General features: G+C 40.4%; 1 protein-coding gene across 1 annotated transcript in view; it reads left to right on the top strand.

Moving 5' to 3' along the window:
• The window catches only part of dgkb (diacylglycerol kinase, beta), a 64,832-nt gene extending 45,660 nt beyond the window's left edge, over window positions 1–19,172 (top strand). The window contains exons 20-24 of the mRNA XM_080767690.1: window positions 3,713–3,803; window positions 6,055–6,247; window positions 14,917–15,037; window positions 15,388–15,448; window positions 17,441–19,172. Coding sequence (XP_080623816.1) covers window positions 3,713–3,803; window positions 6,055–6,247; window positions 14,917–15,037; window positions 15,388–15,448; window positions 17,441–17,548 — 574 coding nt within the window. The 3' untranslated portion in view covers window positions 17,549–19,172. The remainder of the gene's footprint in view (window positions 1–3,712; window positions 3,804–6,054; window positions 6,248–14,916; window positions 15,038–15,387; window positions 15,449–17,440) is intronic.
• Window positions 19,173–22,652: the final 3,480 nt, after the last annotated feature.

Raw genomic sequence — 22,652 nt, 5'->3', positions numbered from 1 at the left:
TTAGATTAAGTGTCAGAGGGGGAAAATCAATGGCCCTCTGCTTGGCACTAAGCATGGGCAGTGGAAAGAGCATTTTAAGGTGCTGTACGTGGCTCCAGGACAGCTATGCTACAGTGAAGCTTATTCTCCTGTGACACCCTTTAATATGATGACAAGACAGGAGTTTTGGAAAGTGTGTGACTTGACTGATGAGGTGAAAACAGGGGCATATTCAGCTTGACTTTGTTTGAACTGCCTCATTGGCCGTCAAAATCCCAGCAAGTGCTGTTGTTTTCTCTCGTGTCAGCTGTAACAACTGTATAGTACAGCTGGTGTCATATGCACCCACTAGGTTATTATTTGCAATATGTTTTGCATGGATATATCGTAGTCATGGGTAAACACACAACTGTGTCTGGGGAGCTGAGAACATGTTTCCCCACATGCTCACTGCCTTCAATGGTGGTGCAGTTTTCCGAACACACAAAAAACAAATGATTTACAGGTATATAAAAATGAAGCGTTTACAACATGTCTAGCACGGATGTAAAATCAAGAAAATCAGCAAACAATGTAATGAAATTGATGCTTTACATTCACTTTTATTGTGGTTATCGTAAAAAGGATCCCGAAGATCTACCTTAAAAGTACCAACTTATGTGGATTGTCATGGTCTCCAATTGGATCGCCATTAATCCTGTGTAATGTTGACCAGCCAGTGGCCAATGTTGGAGCTTCTTCCTACAATGTGTCTGTCAGACAAGTCCAGTGTTTAGCATCAGTTGGCAGATAACGAATGAGAATCCGATTCAGCCAATGGGATGCTCCTAATTACCTAATGAACAGGGACATAAGGAGGTGATTTGTTGCCATGGTGCTCTTGTTAGGTTAAGTAGAGGGAATCGACAGGACAGTCAGATGGCGCATCTGCTCTGTTCCTACTATGGCAAGTCTTACTTACGTATGGATTGGGCTTCAAGACTGCTGTGCTCTGTGTTTGGTTGTAAATGTACAAGTAACTGCTGTCCATTCTGGATGGTTCTTAATAGAAATGGGACAATTATGTTGTACAAGAGCTTTCCTAAAATAGCCAATATTTTGGTTTTGTTTATCCACATGAGCCACCTTTCACTGCATGTGCAGAAAATAGCAGTAGCAGCAGATCTACAAGCTCACGATGCAACGCTATGCGACCAATATCGTCTTCCATTATTAATATAATAATACATTACATTTTTAAACAAATATATTACAAATATTACAAAATGTGTTCTTCCTTAGCATCCTGGCAGCGTTTACATGACATTTGGCACTGACAGACAGACTCGGACAGACAGCGTCAATAAATCAATGCCAGCTTAACCTAAGAGTCTCAACCCATTTACACTTACAGTACAGGGTTTGTGCACTGTCAGAGTTAAATTAACTCAGGATTTTACAGTGTGCCAACAATAAAATAATAATCTAAACTGTATGGAAGTTCCATACAAGCACCAGGAATCATATGTGAAACAGCAAAAGTCGACAGCATTTGACCTCCGTCACAGTCACACCCTACATTATTATGGCCACGTACTGGCTTTGAATTGGCTTTTTGGAGTAGACCTTCATTTGTTTGTTTGCAAATGATGTCCCCGATCTGTGTTTGTGTTCTGTCTGCAGTGCAGTCAGGTGCTTACATTAGGAGTAGGCTGGGGGTTGCCCTTGACATGTTGCCAGCTACTCTACTACAGTACATGCAGTAGGACTGCAGCAGCTGTCAGGAGTCATGTTAGAGGAGATACAGGGATGATGTGTGGTTGTATAATTATGTTGTTGCTGTCGGGCAGAAACCTTGTAGAGTTACTCCATATTACAACTGTGATTTTCTTTTTCGTAAATAAATGCCCTACTTATTCATATGAGGACAAGTAGCAAACTGAACTACTAGTTCTCAACTGTTACGTGTTGTGAGTTTGTAGATCTGCTCTATTTTTGGAAAGGATTTGAAAGGGAAAATTGTTAAGTGTGCCTATTGGTTTTATACATATTTAACTAACTAGACCGGTGCCCGGCTGTAGTGCATCGAGTCAGTAACAGTGGAAGTTGGAGATCCATGCCCCACCCGCGGCTATACAATACCCGTGTCAGAGTACCCGTTCCACCCATCTGTCTGTGTGCCTTTTATGCCCATATATGGAAATGTATGTTTCTGTCTCCCTGTGTCCTTTATTCCTGTGTCAGGCATGCCCAAATATGGAGTGTTGTGATGTCAGAACAGGCCAGCTCCATATATGGAGTCTGGGCAGGGGCCCTGTCCAGAGCCCGGGCAGAGGCCTTTTGTGGCGGTTATTTTCTTTTCTTCCTATTTCCTGAAAAGTAACGCTTTTTTGCACATACTGTACAGTGCGTGGTTTCCACCCGAAAGCACGATATGGATGGTTTATTGTGCTCTCAGCATGGCCCTGTAGTGTAATCCTCCTTACTCTACCCCAGCCCCCTCATATTGACCATGTTGCACATTGTAAATCAACATGGAGTTGGGCTACCCCGCAAGTACCTAATGAAAGCTCATTTATAAAGTGGCTAAATGGTCCTGACAAAAGTCCTAATGAGGAAATCAATAATTCAGTGATTGTTACTCTGCTTATACTAATACGTCCCTCCTGTAGCACTTTGATTCCAGCTAAGAGAAGGCCATTTTTTATCGGATTCAGTTCTGCATGTCAGCACTGCCAGGTTATTGTTTCTGTCCTGTTGAAGACCAAAGATAAATAGTTGTTGTCCATGTTGTAATATCAAAAAGCTGTGAATGCAATCTTGGCAATCTAGTAATGATTGGGCTTATGTTTGCAGTAAATATGAAGAGATATACAGTACAAACCAGAGAGTGTGTTGAGTTGACTGTGTTCACTTTCAATTCAATTGAAGTATTTGTAAATGTCTGGTTAATAATAGAGCATTCATTAACAGGAGCACATTCATTCTCAGCTCTCTTCTTCTACTACTTGTACTTAGTTCTACATCTTCTGCTTTGGAGGATTCCACAGAAGTGGATAATAGAAAATGAATTTGTTTGGCATGTTTGTAGATTATATTTTTCTACTAATAATATACTATTTTATTAAAACAGCTTTCACATCATTACACTCAGTTGCAGTTTTTACAAATGAACTGGACTCTTACTGTACAGCACACTGTACATGCTTTGAATACAGTTCAGTTCATATCATTAAATAATAATATAAAGTACATAATAGGGACAGATGGCAACTCACCCTAGTAAGGTCATTGGTCATCAGACTTAGCTATGGGAACATTTGCTGTAGGAAGCCAGGGGGCAACACACAAGTCCTCCAGTTAATTGAAAGGGCAGGTAGATTACCCTCTTATGCCCCTCACCAGGCTATAATAGCAGGCACGATACCCATACACTCTGCTTCTTAATCGGCTTTGAGCTTGTGATTAATGAACATATTATACATTCTTTGGAGATTAATTACTTATAATGGTTAGCCTGATTATAGACTGAGAAACATTAGAGGTAGACATTTATTTAAGTTTGTATTAACTCCAGCAGGCGAAGATATTGCATTCAGCTTTCTGTGTCTGTGCATTGATAATCTTGCAAACTAAGGCTGATCAATTCCAGCATATTTAATGACAACTATGTCATTTTAATGAATTAATAACCACAGGGCAACCATCCTTCCAGGCTATTGGATACACATCTTACTGTTGTCTTATTTTTCAGAACAAAGAATAAACTGTGGTACTTCGAGTTTGGCACTTCGGAAACCTTCTCGGCCACATGTAAGAAGCTCCATGACTTTCTGGAGGTTGAGGTAAACTAAACAACATCACCTTCTATTTATTTTGGGACATTAAGCATTAAGAAAACACTTAATTCCTTCTCTGCTAAGTACGAACATGTTTGTACATAAAGCTTTACACCAAATAACAACCGATTTTCAGCGAAAATCAACTTTTAACTTCGTCACCCCCAGCACCAGGATTTTTGCGCACGGCCCCATAGGCATAGACCTTTATTCAACGTAGGGTCTTCTATGGCTATTATCTCTGAAACTTTGAGCACAGCTGCTACAGTGTCCAAAACAAAATAATCTTACTCATATATAAGATGTAACATCTTGACATATTGAATCTTGAACTTTAAAAAAACTTTTTAAAGCTTACAAAATCTGTTTGCTCCATACAGTATCTCCCAATGATTTGGGATAAAGATGGCTGTGCATCTAAGTTAAAATCCTGTGCTCGTTCTGCGCCACATGACTTTATTGTCATTGTCAATATAGACAATAACAAGTAGGTGTACCACCTCCCATTCCTGCAGATGGGAGGTGGTTACAATAGTGTAGTTACATGTATAGTCTACCCCACAGATTGGTTAATAACATTTCAATCATTAAAATTAGTCTCGGATTTCATATAATATAACATGTAAATATCCGCCAATAAACAAAACGAAAATGCATCTGCCAATATTACACATCAAGCTATTAATTTGGTGATGCCTCATTCATACAGGAGAATGATTTAATTTGCTGTAAAATATAAACCTCGTGTTTTTCGCTTTGTTATAGTCGCGTTCTGTGTGGATGTACCCATGACATAAACAGCAGTTTAAATTATGCTAATTAATCACGTGAAATAAACGCTCCCGGTGTGTACGAACTTTAATTCGGATTATTTGATTAAACCATAATTAAGTGGTATTATCACTTTTATAGGAGATCACTGTCTAAATGCTCAGGCATTTAAAACCCCACGTTGGCATCACTATAATGTACAGTCCACCCTGAGAAACAAATCCCAGCGTCCCCTGCGGTCCACAAATCTCCTCCATTTGTAACGACTCTGTGAAAGTGCTGACATTTGAATGGGTGGTGATCTCCCAACCCCAACCCCCCACACAGGTAATTATCCCTACACGACCCTGCTGTGTGCGATATTGAGTGATAATGAAGACATGCCTATCCGATCCATCTCCCCCTCCTCAGAGCTATCCACACAGTGCAGAGGTCTTTATTAATTAGTGTTGGATGAGAGTACTTACTAGAAGGGAGCAGGTATGGTGATGAATACAGATCTGCACCGCTGTAGAGTTCACCGCACAACTCGCAAGAGCAGCAAACTGGCCCTTATTCTGGGACCCGTGTGAGGACATTACTTTTATTGGTTTAGTTACGGAACAGTGCACGTTAATGAACATTCGGTACATGTACAAGAACAGATTCGATTGAACATGATCTCACATGTAAACAAACATGCCAGATTCAGCTAGAGCTCCCACATTTAAAAACAACAAGTTCACCAACATGACAAGAGCAGACAATACAACATCCAATATACTGTCTACAAATAAAAATAAATAAATTACAAACCTAATTTAAGCCTAGTTTGACATATCTAAGAAAATCGATGGACACATGTTTGAGACATAGTCACTTACTCTTTTTGATCTAATACATCTAATGTATCTAATCTGGTTGATACAAAAAAGTGGATTAAACCTTGGATAAACTATGTAACATTCCTTACCCCCAGAAATCATGTTCACATAATATGTTACCAGTAGTTCTATTGGGGTCATAATAAAAGTTTTTTTGCATCGACTACAAGCTGTGCAACCTCTCCTTCCGTTTTCCAAGTTTGTCTCCTGTGGTCAGCACCTCCCCACTACTGGTGTGCGCACCTACCTCTTTGTTTGACCAGTAGTCCTATCGGACATAATGCACATAATGGACATAATATGCCCAATAGGACTACTGGTAACCTGCTGTTTGTGTTATATTTCCCTGAGCTCTCGCTAACAAAAGACCTGCATATACTCCTGTAAAAAAGGAGAAAGGAGAACTGATTACCATAAATGTCTTCAGCTTGTCACTAATGTTTCTACCATGTGACTTAAAATAAGAAGATGCATGTTTAGAAAGTGTAAAGCTCTTCCAAGCATATTACAACTTTTGTCTTTCATTGAAAATGAAAGAAAAACATTATCTCTGGTTTGACTGAAAGATGCATGATCGGCCCCTTTCTTTTCTTTCTTCTTCTTCCTTCACGTCCTCTCTCTAGTGTGATGGTGTCACTCTGGACCTCAGTAGCATCTCCTTGGAAGGCATCGCTATTCTCAACATTCCCAGCATGCACGGCGGCTCCAACCTTTGGGGTGAGAGCAAGAAGAGGAGGGGTCATCGGAAAGCCGGTAAAAAGGGCCACGACCGGAGGACGCTGTTGGACCCCAAAGAACTGGCTTTCGCTGTGCAAGGTACTTTTTATTTATCGATAAACCTTGTATATCCATGTTTTCCAAAGATTATTTTCCAATTATTTTCAAAAATGTCTGAAATAGCAGATCTATAAGCGCATTGCAACAGGTTGTGAGCTTGTAGATCGCCTATTTTTGCTTTTCGTAGACGTTTTGTTTGTAAGTGAGATATGTTCACATACTGTAGTATGTAGACTGAGACTCTACAGCAGGGATGCCTGAAAGGTAATACCAGTATCACAAAGGCTGTGCAGACCACATGACATGCCCCTAAAATATATAATTTAAATTATTTAAAAAAAATCACACTCAGGGCAAAGGTTTTTCCTTTGCCTCTAGGGAGTGAGTGTACAAAGTTTTACGTAGATCGGTGCAGTAAAAGTCGAATCGGCCTGTTAAAGCGCCAACCTGGGGCTGATTTGATCATTTTCAAGTGGCATTTCATTCTCGGCCTAGTGGGAGTGTGCGTGCAAAGTTTCACAGAAATCGTGAAATTATTTGAGCCATTTTGTTCAAAACGGAGCACTTCAATTAATGAATATAGACTATAGAGATACTGTGTACATATTTACGTGATGTTTGGACAAAATTTAACTCCTCGAAAAATTCGGGACAGAGGTTCTAACCTGGCATCCAGGGAGTGTGTGTGCACAGTTTCGCTGCGATCGGGCCAACGGTGCCAGAGATTAGCTGGTCACACACAGACTACACACAAATAGACCCACTGACACACACATGCACGGCTTCGGCTTGACAGAAACAATTATACAGTTAAAGAAGTAGCTGGCAACTGTGCACTTGCTCAAATTAGACAGATCAAAGACAAACTTCCAGACAAAGTTTTCCCCAACTCATGAATATTTTACCAAACGACAAGAAGAATCATGGCCAGAACATTTTGTTTGGGACAGGGGTGTACAGAGATGTCACTGTTTGATACTGTCACTTAAGTGGTAATAGTAAGTGCAGGCAGCCGTGGGCAGGTGTAGTTAATACGAGCAGACTGAGGGAGGGTACTCTGTATGATTGGAGCTGCCACCTCACTGGGCAGTAGGCACTCCCCCCAATCCATTTATGTCAAAAAGCAAACCCGTCAATGGGGATATGTGACTGAAGGAGCCAGTATGAATCAGCTGCTGTGATCACTGGTGAAATGACGCCATGTATGTACGTACACACTTTGGCAAGGTGTCTTCAGTGTTTTTCAAGCCTTAGCTGAGACAGAGATGAAGCAGGGACCCCCACTACATACAGTACATTACATTCAATTGTGTTGCTGATTTTTCATAGATTCCATAGATGGCTCCTTTGACTTGTTTGATAGCAATTCAATTCAAACGTTTACATAGCACTATCATCAGTGTTGTGTAAACTAATGTTTTTTCTTTCTTTTTTTATGCACATTATCTTTTCTATTAATATGTTGGATTCACATTCAAGTGTATTTTCAGATATTTAACCACTTCTTAATCCCTCAATAATTAGTAAACTTGACCTTTGGCTCTGTACTTGGTCTGCTCCTTTTCTCCTCTACACCAAACCTCTTTGGCGTATATAGCCAATATACAGTTCAAAACACATCCGTCTGTCTCAGAGGGCTGTGGGCAGTTCAGAAACCTGCCTATAGGGATATTGACAATTAATCAAGTCGACTATCGAATAATCAATCGTTAAGATTTACTCAATTAAATTAATAAAGTAAGCAAAAAACGAAACATTCCACGGATTCAACCGCTAGGCTAGTGGCTTCCACTGTGTCATGCAATATATAATATGAGGAGATGATCACTACACATATTGTACATGTATAAGAGAGTAAAAAGGGTTTTGGCTCCTCGATATTGCAACAGTAGTTATAGGAATATTCATAGAAATAGTACAAATACTATACAATAACAATCGTAGGCTACAATGTATTGTTTTCATACAAAGCATAGCATTCTATGATGCTTTCTTTTGAGACAGAGAGAGTGTTTCTTAGGTGCTGGTTGATGGAATCGATGTAAACTAATTGTTATTTTGGTTTAATACAAAGAAAGATCTAAATTCTATAAAACAAGTAATGTACAATACAATATTTTTAATTATTGAATTTACTCATTATGCAGTGGAAACAGTTTTGGTTACCAAGACATTATTGATTGCACCTTGGGGTTTTAGCGGTTAGCGGTTCAAATGCTAGTCAAGTGTGGAGTGGATTCTCCCACCGTTCTTTAATTTTAGTCAATACAAGTCAAGCACTGATGAATGTCCCCATTTGGATCATGCAGGTTCCTTCTCATATTGTCGCTGTCAGTTGGAAACCTTGTATATTCAAAACCGTTACTTTTCAGGAATTGGAAAAAATAACCAGTGGAGCAAATAACCAATTGCTCCAATGTAAATCAAATCAAATCAAATGTATTTATAAAGCACATTTAAAAACAATTTTCATTGTACCAAAGTGCTGTACAGAACATCTCATCAATATGACAAGCACAGACAATAGGAGTGTAACAAAATACAAAAGGAAAAAAAATGAAAAAACTGAATTATAAGAAAACTGACATTATCATAGGAATAATTATAATAATGGGTAAAATAAGTAAATAAACAATATATCACGGACAATCAAACGCGTGGGAGTAAAACAGGGTTTTGAGCCTGGATTTAAAGGTTCTAATAGAGATGGGGATGGTGTTCCATAGCCTAGGGGCTGCGATAGAGAGGGGATGGTGTTCCATAGCCTAGGGGCTGTGATAGAGAGGGGATGGTGTTCCATAGCATAGGGGCTGCGATAGAGAGGGGATGGTGTTCCATAGCCTAGGGGATGGTGTTCCATAGCCTAGGGTCTGCGATAGAGAGGGGATGGTGTTCCATAGCCTAGGGGCTGCCATAGAGAGGGGATGGTGTTCCATAGCCTAGGGGCTGCGATAGAGAGGGGATGGTGTTCCATAGACTAGGGGCTGCGATAGAGAGGGGATGGTGTTACATAGCCTAGGGGCTGCGATAGAGAAGGCGTGGTCCCTCAATTTGGTCGGATAGTAGGCTAGTAATTTGTCAACAGCTCTGGTTAGTACTTTTCATTTGTTAAATATTCATAAGATCCACAGAAAGACGTTCAACCTGGCATCCCTATTTTGGACATAGGTGAAGATAATTTTAACAGTTAAAAAAAATATCAGAAAGGGTATAATTATGTGGGGGTGGCAGTGGCCAAATCAATCAAAGCATTGACAATTTCCAATAGGTTCATCTTTATATGGGTGACAGTCTGTTGACAGAACAGTCCGTTGCCTTGAGTTTCTTAGAAAGGCCTTGGCACAGAGGTTGGTGACGGGTCACGGGAGGGAGATAGTTGATCAATTCAAAGCCCATGCAGCATTGTCACGACGTCGTTCATTAATATCTGTGGAAAAATATATCGGTGCAAAACAATCTCTCCATTCCGAACGTACACACACTTACTGTTGGTGGGAGCATGTGAGAGAAAGGGAGCCAGTGTTTAGGCGTGGCATCTATATACAGTATGTAAAAGCATGGCGTGTGAGTGCAAATTTACCCCCCCGCTCCCCCCCCCACTCACACAGATTGCATGAACAATCTGTTTAGCCAGCTCCTTTCAGAACAATAGTTAGGAGCCACCAATTAGCCAAGCTGCATAACTGCACACATTGATATAGGATATATAAAATCACAAAAAATCAACTGTCTCTCTTATCTGTTTAACTCTTTTTCTCCATATTCCATTTTGGGAAAGTAATTGTCTTTATGGGAGGAGTCAAATGTCAAACAAGCAGTAGCCTCTCAAACCTTAAGATACTACAACAAATTATGTATTACATTATTTGCTATTGAAAGCGATTTGCTGCCTGCACAAAGTTCTTTGTATCTTGACTGACAAGCAAAATAATGACAATAGTTCGAAGTGTTGAAAGAATACGTGACTTCTCATAATCCGCCATCTTCCTTACCCTAATCCTTTCACGGAACGCGTTTGGAATCCAGTTTCACAGAAATCGGACTCTGAACGAGTATTACAAGTTTGTTTTGCAAAACTCAGCCTCCTGGTGTATAACAGGCTGATGTGAAATATGTGAGGCAGAGGTTCTGCTCAGGCCTCCGTGGAGTGTGCTTGCACAGTTTCACTCTGATTGGTCCAACGATGCAGCAGGTAGAGCTCTTCATGAGTCCCCGATTCCGAAAATTCCTGATAAGGGCCTTTCGCTGCCCCACCCTTCTCCCATTGTTTATACAGAGAGTATGCACATGCATGATTTTCCCATCAGGACACGCCCCCCTCATCTAGACTGAGTGTCAAAACATTGAGCAGCATGGAGTGTTGGAGTTTGGAAGCGCTTGTTGGAAATCACTCAACCGTCCTGCGTACCACCCGTTTCTAAATGCCTCCATCGAAGGAAAGAAACATGCGCAGTTGAGACCAGGAAGTTGTACATGCACATATTTGGGCATGTACAACTCCCTGGTCTCAACTGTGCATGTTTCTTTCCTTCCATGGAGCAACATGGCGTCGCCCGTATGCTCTTCGCGTCTCGTCCTCTTTAGACAGTCCTTGGAGGAAGGCAAGAAGAGCATGCAGTCTAGTGAGCTTAAGTGGCCCGCCCAATTGGTCAGCTGACTGCCACATCAGCGAATGACGTGTGGGACTTGCACACACTTATACACCCACATAGTAATGCAGCATGTTAACCCCTTGAGTATAGTATGCGCCTTTGAGCACGGCATGAACTCCCTAGAGTATGTCTGACTGAACTAACTCTGCAGGTTACGCATCATTTATGTGGGAACGCCTACTGAGTGGCAAAAAAAATCTTCCAAACAGAAAAGTCCTATCTGTATGCAATTCAACTTAATTGCACTCACTTTATGCATGGCGCATACCCTCTAGTCTATTGTAATACGTTTCACTGCTCGTTACTGGGTTAAGTAATATTACAAGCAACATATTACTGAATAACGCTTTACTGACCAACACTGGTGCTGAAAATGTCCTTGATGTGCTGAAGGTGAGAGGCCAAAATTTGTCAGTTCAAGCAACCAGAGAGTTGGAAGGTCCATTGTAAACACCAGAGTGCATTAGAGCAGGCAGGGGGGGCAATGAGCTTCACCACCGCTGCAGGCCCCCCCAGCACAGATCAGATCAAAGTGGTGGGAGTGTGTGTATGTGTATGGGGGTGGGGGGTAGGGGGTTGACCTTTCGGGAGCTGTTAAATCGTCCCACTGGTGACGCCAGGAGACAAGCCCCTCAGGTGGAAGGGAATGGCTGCAGGTTGAATTATTTAGAATGGAATGGGACGAAGAGAAGAAGAGGGAGAGAGAGAAACAGAGGCGTGTGTTTGTGTGTGTGCGTACGCCGTACGTGCGTGTGTGCAGGGGGCAGATGAGGGTAGATGCCAGGGACTGATGCCTCATGATGCTTTCAGTGGAAGATTCCCCCCCCCTCTCACACACGCACACACACCTCTACTCTTACCATGTATTGTCACTCTCCCATTTCTCTCTCTCTCTGGTCACTCACTCTGCATCTGTGATTCTCGATTGTCTCTTTCTGTCTCTGTCACACGTCTGTGTGTGTCTCTATCTCTCTCTCTCTCTCTCTCTCTCTCTCTCTCTCTCTATCTCTACCTCCTCTTTGTCTAAACTCTTTTGTTTCTGTCTGCAAGTCTTTCACCCTGCACTTTCAACCTGTCACTGCACATGTATCAGTGTAGTGTCCGGGCTGACCAGGTACAGTATGTGACATGATGATAACCCTCAATTATGTGGACAATATTGGATCTTTGACATTATAATCAGCTATGAGCTATTTCAGTGATTATACTTTAATGCCTTTGCAATGTATGCATTTTGCCATTTTGGAGTTTTTTTCCATTTGTAATAAGTATAACAGGACGGCTTCTGGATTTGTTTACAAGGCATTGTCTCTTAATTGGAGTGACAGATAGCTAAAGTATGGTCTGTACCACAACAAACACTTGGGTATATAGAAAGTATGTGGCTTCAGGCAACTAGGAATCCCCACCCGTTAACCTTTGGCCGTGGTGACACCGCCCATCACACATGTCAGCTTGGGTCTGTGTTCAGGCTGCTTACACTGACGTGAGAAGGCATGGTGGGAAAGCAGCTTCCAAGCCAAGTGTCAGGAGTTCAACATGTTGTGTACACACACACACTCATGCATTTCGTTGCTGTGGGGCAGAAAGCTTAAGCTTGTATGTCCGTAATTTCAAGAATCGAAGTATATATAAATGGAAACTCAACATATCGTATCGTTTGTCTTTGTATCGTATTGTATTGTTTTGAAATGCAAATCTGTATCAAATCGTTTTGCAATGTAAATAATCAATTGTATCAAAGCACTTGTGCTTTGTATAATAGCAATTTTTTGAAGAAGAAAAAACAAAAAGAGGGGTTTAATTACTTTTCCATTCCATATCGCTACATTTGGTTTATTATTTATTGATAAATGTGTGCATTCTCTGTGTTGATGTTAAGGTACGGGTTTGTCCATAATGTGTTCAAATATTATGTCCATGCCTATGTCCAGAGAATCACTGTGTTTACTTTATATCCATAATAATATATGTTTCCCTTAAAAAACCTGCTCTATCCACTTGTTTCACACAGATTTTATGCTTTTGCTAAATAGTTACTGTATTGTGTAACATTACTCTGGGCAGATCCAAAAACAATACACTTTTTATTATATTGCCTATAGAGGAGACAGCTGTCTCCAGCCTGCTGTTAGTCAGCACGCAGGTGTCATCACATCAAGTTGACTGAAAAGGAAAATTGGAACGCGTCTTCCGTCAATGACGCGCCCTAGGCAGTGCGCTGTCCAAGGTGCTGAACCATGCCATCACTACACTGGCTGGCCCTGTGGAAACACATACGCTGAAGAAATAATGGAGATACAAGGTCTCCGCCCAACAGTGACGATATGCGCACACACACACACACACACACTTTGTCTTTTGCGCTCAGACCCAGTCCGTTGACAGGTCAGCTCAGAGACAGACACATGTACATCTCCATGGTGACAGCTGGACACCGCAGGTCAACAGCAACAGCAGCACTTTAGGAAAACAATGCTGATGTCCATCCCTCTCAGTGGTGGAAAGAACTGGAGTAAAGTACATTTACTCAAGTGCTTCACTCAGGGAGTACAATTTCAAGGTGCTTTTACTTTACTTGATTATTTACATATTTTTATATTTAAAAATTCTCCTCCACTTCATATTTGGCTAAAAGAAATAGATGATTTACAATTCGATTTGTTGTTACTATAAATATATTTTGATATAATTACTTTGGTTACTCCAGTCCAGTTTTGAATACAGGACATTTTGGTAACTTTTATATATTGTGGTATTTCTACTTTAATTTCAGCAAAACTGTGTACTTCTTCCACCACTGATCCCTCTGGAAACCGTTGACCGATCTACGTACAACACGACAACGACGGATTATCACCGTCAGTGACAGCTAGCTAACTCTGCCACACTCACCAAGTCCCTAAAAATGGGTCTTAGTTTCAATTAGAGTCTGTGTGCTCCCAGCAGCGAGGCAGCAGCTCCTTAATTTGCGGAGGGGCGAGTAGACGGAGAACGGGAGGTAGAACAGGCTGGCTGAAACAGATGGGCCCAGCGAGACACTGAGCCTCCAGCAGGGGCAAAATCAATGCTCATATCTTCAAAAACAGAGGAGAAATTAATAATTATATTTACACAAGATTACTTTGCATTGCCAGCGCAATCTAATTAATAGGTGTTTTGTTTGTAGCGTCTTGTTGCCTATTTTCCTCCTTTGAACAGTTATTCAGGGTTTCAAGAGCGGAAGGCAAACTGTGAACTAAGGCTCTCATCTTCCTCTTCATCGGCTTCTTCCTCGTTTTCCAGTTATTTCTTGTACCCTTTCGTCCTTAATTTCTTCCTTCCCGCCTTCTTCCACACCTTCCTGACTTCCTTTGCTAAGTTTTCTTGCTTTTACATTTAAAGGGCCTGTTCTGAGATTATTTATGAACAAGGGTTCTATATCAGTATTGCTACATGATGTCTACTATTGATGAAACATGATTTTGTAATATGAATTAATTAATTAGTAATTTTGGCTGCAGTTCTTGAGCATCCTTTATTTTTATTTTCTTACTTAACTTCACAGACAAAGAATGCAATTATTTTTCACCACCATACTCACCAAATCAGAACGATGGTACCTAACAACCTTCTTATATTACAGCTCACATAATACGGTACATAATTTAAGCAACATACTTTTGTAAATGTATGTGGGAGCCTTTGAAGCTAAATTATTCTCTATTATAATAGTTTAATCCATTAAAGACTGGAACGCATCTGTGTCACCTTAACTTTTAACCATTATTTTAAACTTTAGCTTGAAAACGTGCAAATCTTTGAATATACATGTATGTATTCTTTCACAGCGAACGTTTTTAACTCATATCTTTGCTTCTGGGCGTCCCTGGAACAACATATTTTCAGATGGGGGTCGCCGGCCACATACATTCTAGGGGTCCTTGACATGATAATGTTTGAGAACCACTGATGTAAAAGATTTTTCAGAAAACTGTCAGGATTTCATTTTATAGAATCTGGTCTCAGTCCTAAATGGATTAAATTAAAAATATGTATTCTTCTGTGTGGATGTAGATCTATCAGACCAGTTGCTGGAGGTTGTGGGTCTAGAAGGAGCCATGGAGATGGGACAGATCTTCACAGGCCTGAAGAGTTCTGGCCGGCGCCTGGCACAATGCTCCTCTGTAACCATCAGGTCAGCATGAAGCCTCTTTTATACTTTAATGTATGATGATTCCCCCCCACCACCATAATGTAGTAGTAAGTAGCCTTGCCGAGCCATGGGGCCCATAGGGCAGAAGCCTATCTCCTGTTTCTGTAGCGTGAGGCAGCTTGATGTAGAAGTACACCCCCTGGACATGACGCTAGTATAACGCAGGGACCAGCTCAGTGGCCTTGTGGTCAGAGTGTCCGCCCTGAGCCTGGGAGGTTGGGGTTCAATCCCCGGGCCGGGTCATACCAAAGACTCTAAAAATGGGTTCCAGTGCGTCCCTGCTTGACACAAATCAAATGTTTACTATGCCTATTATTGTTTGTTCTTGACAGAACCAGCAAGTCCCTTCCTATGCAGATCGATGGAGAACCCTGGATGCAGGGTCCCTGTACTGTAAGTATCATTACAGGAAGTTATTTTATTTTTTATGCTTCACTCGGATGCTTAAACTACCAAGTTTGGCTGCATGGATAATTCTAGCAATAATAATTGGAATATTGTGAGGATCACATACAATTTAAAAAAAAATCTTATAAATTCTTATGGGATCCAGCTTGTATCCGTATTTTGTAGGATCTCCAAAATTGTGTCCAAATGCTATTTACACCAGGCCAACAAGCGGGGGGCGGAGCCGGAGATGATGTTTGTCCTAATGGTGGCGCTATACAAGGCCACTTTATGTTTTGCTGTATAACTAATTGAACCATAGTTCATACAATAAAAAATATTTATTCTCCCAGATTACTTGTATCATGATGATGCAACTCCCCATTTAGGCCACTCCCATTTCTGCCTAACTAGATCTTCTGCCATTTCTTCAAAACATTTTAAATGTTTTGACCTACTACAGATTTAGTCCAAAACGCACAAATTGGTACATATTATCTCTGGAGTCACATGATAAACATGTGTCATTCAGAATTTCCATATTCCGTTCTTCTTGGCTATATATGATTGCGGGCTGTAACCCACAACTTAAAGAGACCTGGCTAGGCAACCCAGCATGATGGAGATATGATATGCACTGACTGAGTCTTTAATGTTCGTCTATTTGAGGACATTTTTCTTTCCTTATAAAGTAAAGCAGATAAAGAAAGGCAGAGGTAATGACATTTTATATTGTCAACGACAGATTCAAACCATGGAAGTTGTGATTATGTTGCACTGCACAAGCACTTGTTAAGCTAATTGGGAGCACCACAGATACGATTTTCTATCAGGATTCTAAAGGATTGTTTTAGAAATCAAAGCACATTGTTTTCCAAGTGAAAGCCACATTGCTTGCACCGCCATGCAGTAATTAGATAACAAACACTTAGGGATGTAAAACTTGCTTTCAATTTGCGTTGTATAAAACAGCTGCGTCGATAAGTGTACAAGTGTTTTCTCTGTTTCAATTTTGTTCACTTTTCAAAATGAAACAGCTCCGTTTGCACTGATTAAAGTTGTGTTTGGCTTTAATTACAATGCCAATACTCTTACCCCACTGCAGATGAAGTGCAGCCCAGATTTACATAATGTATCATGCAGCGATTATGAAAGAATCTAGTGCATGACAAAATAAGTAGTCTGGAAGTGCACTTGTATCTTCTGGCACAATGCCACAATGCAAGGATAGGATCTGACAATACATAATTGTGCTGAGATTATTTCCATGGCAAGTTATTGATGTGTTGGTGCTGAATTTGAATCAGTCAACATGTTAAAATGGGATGTTATCCAACTAATTATTAATAACAACAACGATGCAAATGCAGTTCAGTTCCATTGCATGCATATTTGACACATATTAGTGTCATTTGTGCTTTGAAGTAATACAGTATACTTTATTAGTCAGAAATGTAAACAGTATAAGGTACAGTTAGACTCAAACTTTAAAAAGCCCAGGGGACTTGTTTTAACCACTTAAACACTATAAAGTTATTTGACTGGGACCAAGACTTGCCCCCCACTACACCAAATAGCTTCACTGAAAATAGTCAATATAAAAACTCTGCTATTTTCTTTAACCTATTATGACATGCCTAGAATGGGTACACTGTAGGTGACACTTATGATTTACTGTGTTTCACATGTACCACTGTCTGTTTGACCATGTCTGAATAGTTATCATGCAATTAGATTTATTGCTGGAAGGTTAGATTCCACATTACTCACTTAGACATTACTTACTTGGAAACATAACAGCAGGGCATTATTTTGTGCGTTGCGATGCATTGTGTGAACCATTGTCAGCTCTTCTTATCAATGACGGATACTGATGGAAAAAACCTTGTAGTCGTAAAATATTTTTGCTATAATCCTATCCACAGAACAGCATACAATACAAAGCATAGCATAGCACTACACAAAGATTATTATCTCCTTATCCTCTTTTTTTAATAGATTGAGATTGTTCACAAAAACCAGGCTCCTATGTTGATGGGCACGCCACAAGGAGGCAGTTTCTTCTCTTCCATCATCAGACGAACACGCAGTGAGAGCAATTTTTAGACCACACCTCAGTAAACGTAAGCGCGTTGATTAAGTGTGGCTTTAATGTGTGTAAATCTATCTAAAAAACAGTTTACAAAACATCAAGTTTCCTTATGTAAATGCTTTTATTTTATTTTTTGTTGTGACCTGTACCATGTGGATTAAGTGCATGGGGGCCCTTGGGGGGTATTCAATGAATGTGCTTTGTGATATGATCATCTATTAATATGTATGTATTTATTTATGTTTTAGCGTATTTTATGATCTTTGCATTGGAGTGCATGATGGACAATGCCATAGGCTGCTGTTAATGGGGCATACTGTACATATCTAGGGTTTGTGGATGATCTTCCCACCATATTTAGTATTTAGTGCAGAGTAATTGCTACATATTTTCTATGACAATTCAAGAATAACTTTTCAAATAGTGAAATGACATACAGTAGTATTGCAAAACATTTCTAGTGTGTTGCTACTGCATCAATAGAACGACTAGTGGTGGTTATTGATAGTTTGTCATAAAACGCATGACGGTCTTTTGTTTTACATTGCACGAGTGATCCTGTTGCATGGGTGACTGAAATCATTTTAGAAAATTGATATTAATTTTGAAGGGTTTCGTCTCCGACATATTTATAGTATTACCTTTGTTGAGAGGTTTAATCATATCATATATATTAATAGAGAGATGTCCATTTTTATGTAGCTATTAGGGCCCTGTGTTTTTCTAAATGGGTATTCAGGTATTTCTAAAGCTTGGAAAACAGTGAATAGTTCACAGAAAGCATACAGTACAGTATCTCACTAACCCACTGTTCAATGAAATTATTTGTTCAGGTGCAGTGAATGTAATGAATGTAGGTTATACTCACAGTAACTGTCAGTGACCTCCTAGGTTATTGATTTGCTCTGATGTCTGCCATTGAGTGCTTACAGTCAAATTTACTGTATGAGCTTGAATAGAAGAATCCAGCCTGAGAATCTGTCATTTCAATCAACACTAGTGATTTTAAAGATTGTGATTTTCACCTACAGTACCAAGCATGTTATACCTTTTGAAAAAGTTTACAATTTGTATGGAATATATTTGTAATTATTAATTCACTAATCTACAAACCACTATTCACAATTTGAGTATTACACATAAAAATTGCAATATGCCGGATGGTATTGATATTTTTCTATGTCTTACTAAAATTACCTACAGTACATTTCTTTACATAGAAATAAACATTATTTACCTCATGCAATCTCTCACCAAAGATGAACAAATTGAAACACGATTTCCAGTTTCTTTTAGCTATTAGGTACACAATGACACAAGTACACGCACACATGAATCGCCTTCAACAGCATTGCATTCCTGCATGTTTTCCTATAACCAGTTTAGGTCAGACTGTTTTCGTATCTGTTCAAAGTGCCATACGCCTGGAGACTGAGGTCTACCAAGCCTCCACCTCTTTTATTTCTAAGTGCAGTGTTTGTACAGTGAAGTTGTATTTTTGTACAGAGTTATTTTTTTCCTTCAATTGCTTGAATTGCTTCAATACTCTGTAAGTTTTTTTCTGTCCAAAATATTTTTGCCTGCCTGATGTCCATTAACTGACAAAATGGAAAACAATAAAGTGCTGTTGTTGTCTGACAGTGTTACGTTTGTCTTTATTGTAAGGGCCGATTCATACTCCTATTTTACAGCTGTTTCGGCGCTGTAGTGCCGAAATTATTTCGGCTCGTCAGAAATTTTCAGTAGCACCGAAGAGCCGACTTTAGGACGGTACCACAGATTAAAAGGTGATATGGTCATGATTCGCCAGGATCCTGGGTGGCTTGATTCTAGCCTTAAAATACTTGATATAAATATTTTTTGTAAATCTCTATGGAAAAAATGAATGGCTGACTTTTCACTGGGTCCAGAAAACCACACCCACTACTGGTATGCTCAATTGATTCAGTAACATTCGGATGTTTGCAGTGATACATGTCAAACTGAAGGCTCGGTAGTTGTCTGGTTTCGAGAGGTCTCCAACTTTAGTTACTGAGATGATGTTGGAGAGAGACCACATTTCATGGCTGGCCTATAAAGAAGTCTGTTCCAAATTGCAGCCACCTACAGTACAAGTGCTCTTTTACTCTACTCACACTTCTTTATGGCTGTTGGTAGGGCATTCCACATTTGGTGGCATAGCAGGAGAATAAACTTAAACCCTTGATTGTGGACTTGATTGACGTTTTTGAGGTAGTTAGACAGGTACATGGGTATCCATGTAGGTGTAGTTCAGGCCCATTGCAAGTTGCTATGGATGGCATCCCATGAGGATATGCGCTTGAGACAGCGGCACATAACGGTGTCTCCAGCGTGCATAAAGGGTTTAAACTACTGGAGGAATCCCTGCATTGCTTCCCAGGGTGTACGGTAGGGGCTGGCCACGTTTAGGAAGGTGCTCACCAGGGATGCAAGGCAGAGGTTCTGGAGCTCCGGGCTGTAGTGTGCACCTGGCACTCAAGTGTGTGTGTTGTTATGAATGATGTATGACCTCACACATCGTTCCTGTGTTATGCTGGGTAACCTTTCAGCCTGACCTGGCTTGCACTCTGAATTTGTCCTTTTATGGTCAGTGTTGGCCTGTTGAGTGGGATGTTTTTTGAACTTTTCCCTTTTTTCAGGTGGCAAGAACAACAGCTTCACAGGTGTCTACTCTGTCTCTGTCACAGTGTCGTGCAGGACGTTGTTGGAGCATTGTCCACTTAGCGCTTGTTTGGCATCTTAGCCTTCTACTTCTCCTAACAGACTTAAACAGTGTACAATTGTTCTTGCGCATTATGTAGTTCTTGGCCCTTTTATGTTAACTTGGTGACTCTTTAGCCTGATTATGGCTATTGTGAAGAAACGTAGTATTCAGCTCCTGTGTCTTCAGCTGCATGTCTGTGAAAGGTGCGTTTTTTTTTGTGCAGGTGAGAAAAGAAACCCATGGAGGGCTTATATGTGGTTCTCACCAAAGATAATATACAAAATAATAAGGAGACAAAGTAATCAAACATAGTTGTGGAAAATAACAAAAACTAATTCAACAACAAATACATTATTTACACTTGTGTGTGTGTGTGTGTGTGTTTGTGCGAATACACGCACACGCAAGCCTGAGTGTGCCTAAGTGTACATGCGCATGTCTGTCTGTGTCTGAGTATGCACAATCAAGCTACATTACGTTAGAATCAAGTGGAGAGGTTTGTTTCAAGAGGCTGGCCCTCAATCTATCTAAAGTTAAGAGTGAAGATGGCAAGAGTTGGCAATAAGTATGTGTGAATTCCAGAGTAAAGAACCTCTGACTTTTATGGAGAACTGGCTAAGAGTGGTACGGCTGAAGGGAGGATGAATATTATCAGATTGTCTAGTATTATAATCATGGACTTGAGAGTTACTATTGGTCTTCACCTACACGCCTTGTCACTCTTGAGGGGTTTCTCAAACACTGACATCTTACTTGGTTTACTGTTTGGTTCCACGGATCTTGTTATGAGTAATTGACTAGAAATCGTAGTACATAAGCAAAAGCATGTTCACAAACAAAAGAAAACTACACAGGAGGATATTAGCATGTCTTGAGTAGCCTAGTCTGCTGCATACAGTCAAGTAATATGATTTGCAATAACTTCACCCAAACACTGGAGAGAAAGAAAGGGAGATGTATTTTCCTCTTATCAATGCATCGTTGTGCATTGATAATAGGCCTAATGGTCAAAGTGTCTAATGAGGTAGTTACAGTGCGTTCCAAGAAGTAAAAAAAGGAATATTCTACTGTATTTCGTTTCGTCGCCCTTCCTAAACCAGGCAAGTATAACATAGACCTTACATTTAAACAAAAGCAGTTGACCACGGTCAACAACTGTTATGTCACAACTGAGCTGACCCCACCCTCTTTGACCCAGCACTGACTGACTGACCTATGGCCAAGGATCACTACTTTGACTCACCTCCACTATAGACAAGAGACAATAACTCAGCTGAGTCTGACAATAAACAACTCATCAATATCGGCAAGTGTTACACCTAGTTTTATATCTGAAAGAATGTGATTGCCTGCCTTATCTGTCTACCTATATCTGAAAGAATTTGATTGCCTGCCTACCTATCTGTCTATATACCTATCATCTATCTAAATTACTTACATTATCATCACCTGCCTATCTGTCTGTATGTCTTTGCAGCTGTCCATCTGATGCTGTGGTAGATCAGTGGACGGTGGTAGCACTTGTTTTCACTGTTGGTGCCTGGTGTCAGAAAGGTGGACACCTGCACTTGACCTGTGTTTCTCCGTCCTCAGGGGTGAGGGTGGTGGAGTAAGCAGGAATGACGTGACACTTCACTTCACATCCACATCACCTGCCTGGTAATGGAGCCCTGCGTGGCTCTAAGATGGCATTGGGATGACCACGACATGTCCTTCTCTGAAATCAAGCATCATGTGTGCGATAAGCTGCATGCGCACCGTATACTGCAACAATCATGCATGTTAATTAACTTAATTTAACTGAAAGTGTAAAGAATGACCCGTATCTTAATCGTTTTTGCCGTGTGAATTGTTCTCAGCATGGTGTCTGCTGCTGCATATGCATGAAAATGGTGATGGCTGCTGCTGCCATTTATATGTGGTTTAATCAAATATTATTGTGATGTTGTCAGAAAAACCCTGGAGATGGACACCTTGTTGAACAAACCACTCATGGAACATCACTCTGGATTATTTCTCTTCTTGACGGTAATTTTCCCACCAGATGTAGAGTGACTGATTAAATGTCACATTCCACTAATTTGTACTCTTCATTACATTTTCATTTTTCTGGTGTTCTCCCCAGAGCTGTGCAGCTACTGTGAGTCAGCATGCAGTTGTGTCTTGTTCAAGGACATTATGATAGCTGATGGGATGCTTAGCCATGTTGGATGTACCATGCGCTATATGACCTATCAACAACCCCAAGTCCAAAAGGAAGTATTGTATTCAGATCCAATGACCAAATGTATTAAGATAGATCTAATGACACTTTTAGGGTATGGTTATTGTACTGCACTGTAAACATTATTGCTTCTTATTGTTTTTCTTGCCTTTGTAGCACTTTAAATACG

The sequence above is a fragment of the Protomyctophum bolini genome (genome assembly GCF_963924005.1).
Source record: "Protomyctophum bolini genome assembly, chromosome: 7".
Taxonomy (NCBI): Eukaryota; Metazoa; Chordata; class Actinopteri; order Myctophiformes; family Myctophidae; genus Protomyctophum; species Protomyctophum bolini.
The sequence above is the reverse complement of the archived record's forward strand: the minus strand, read 5'-3'. Positions and strand labels throughout refer to the sequence as shown.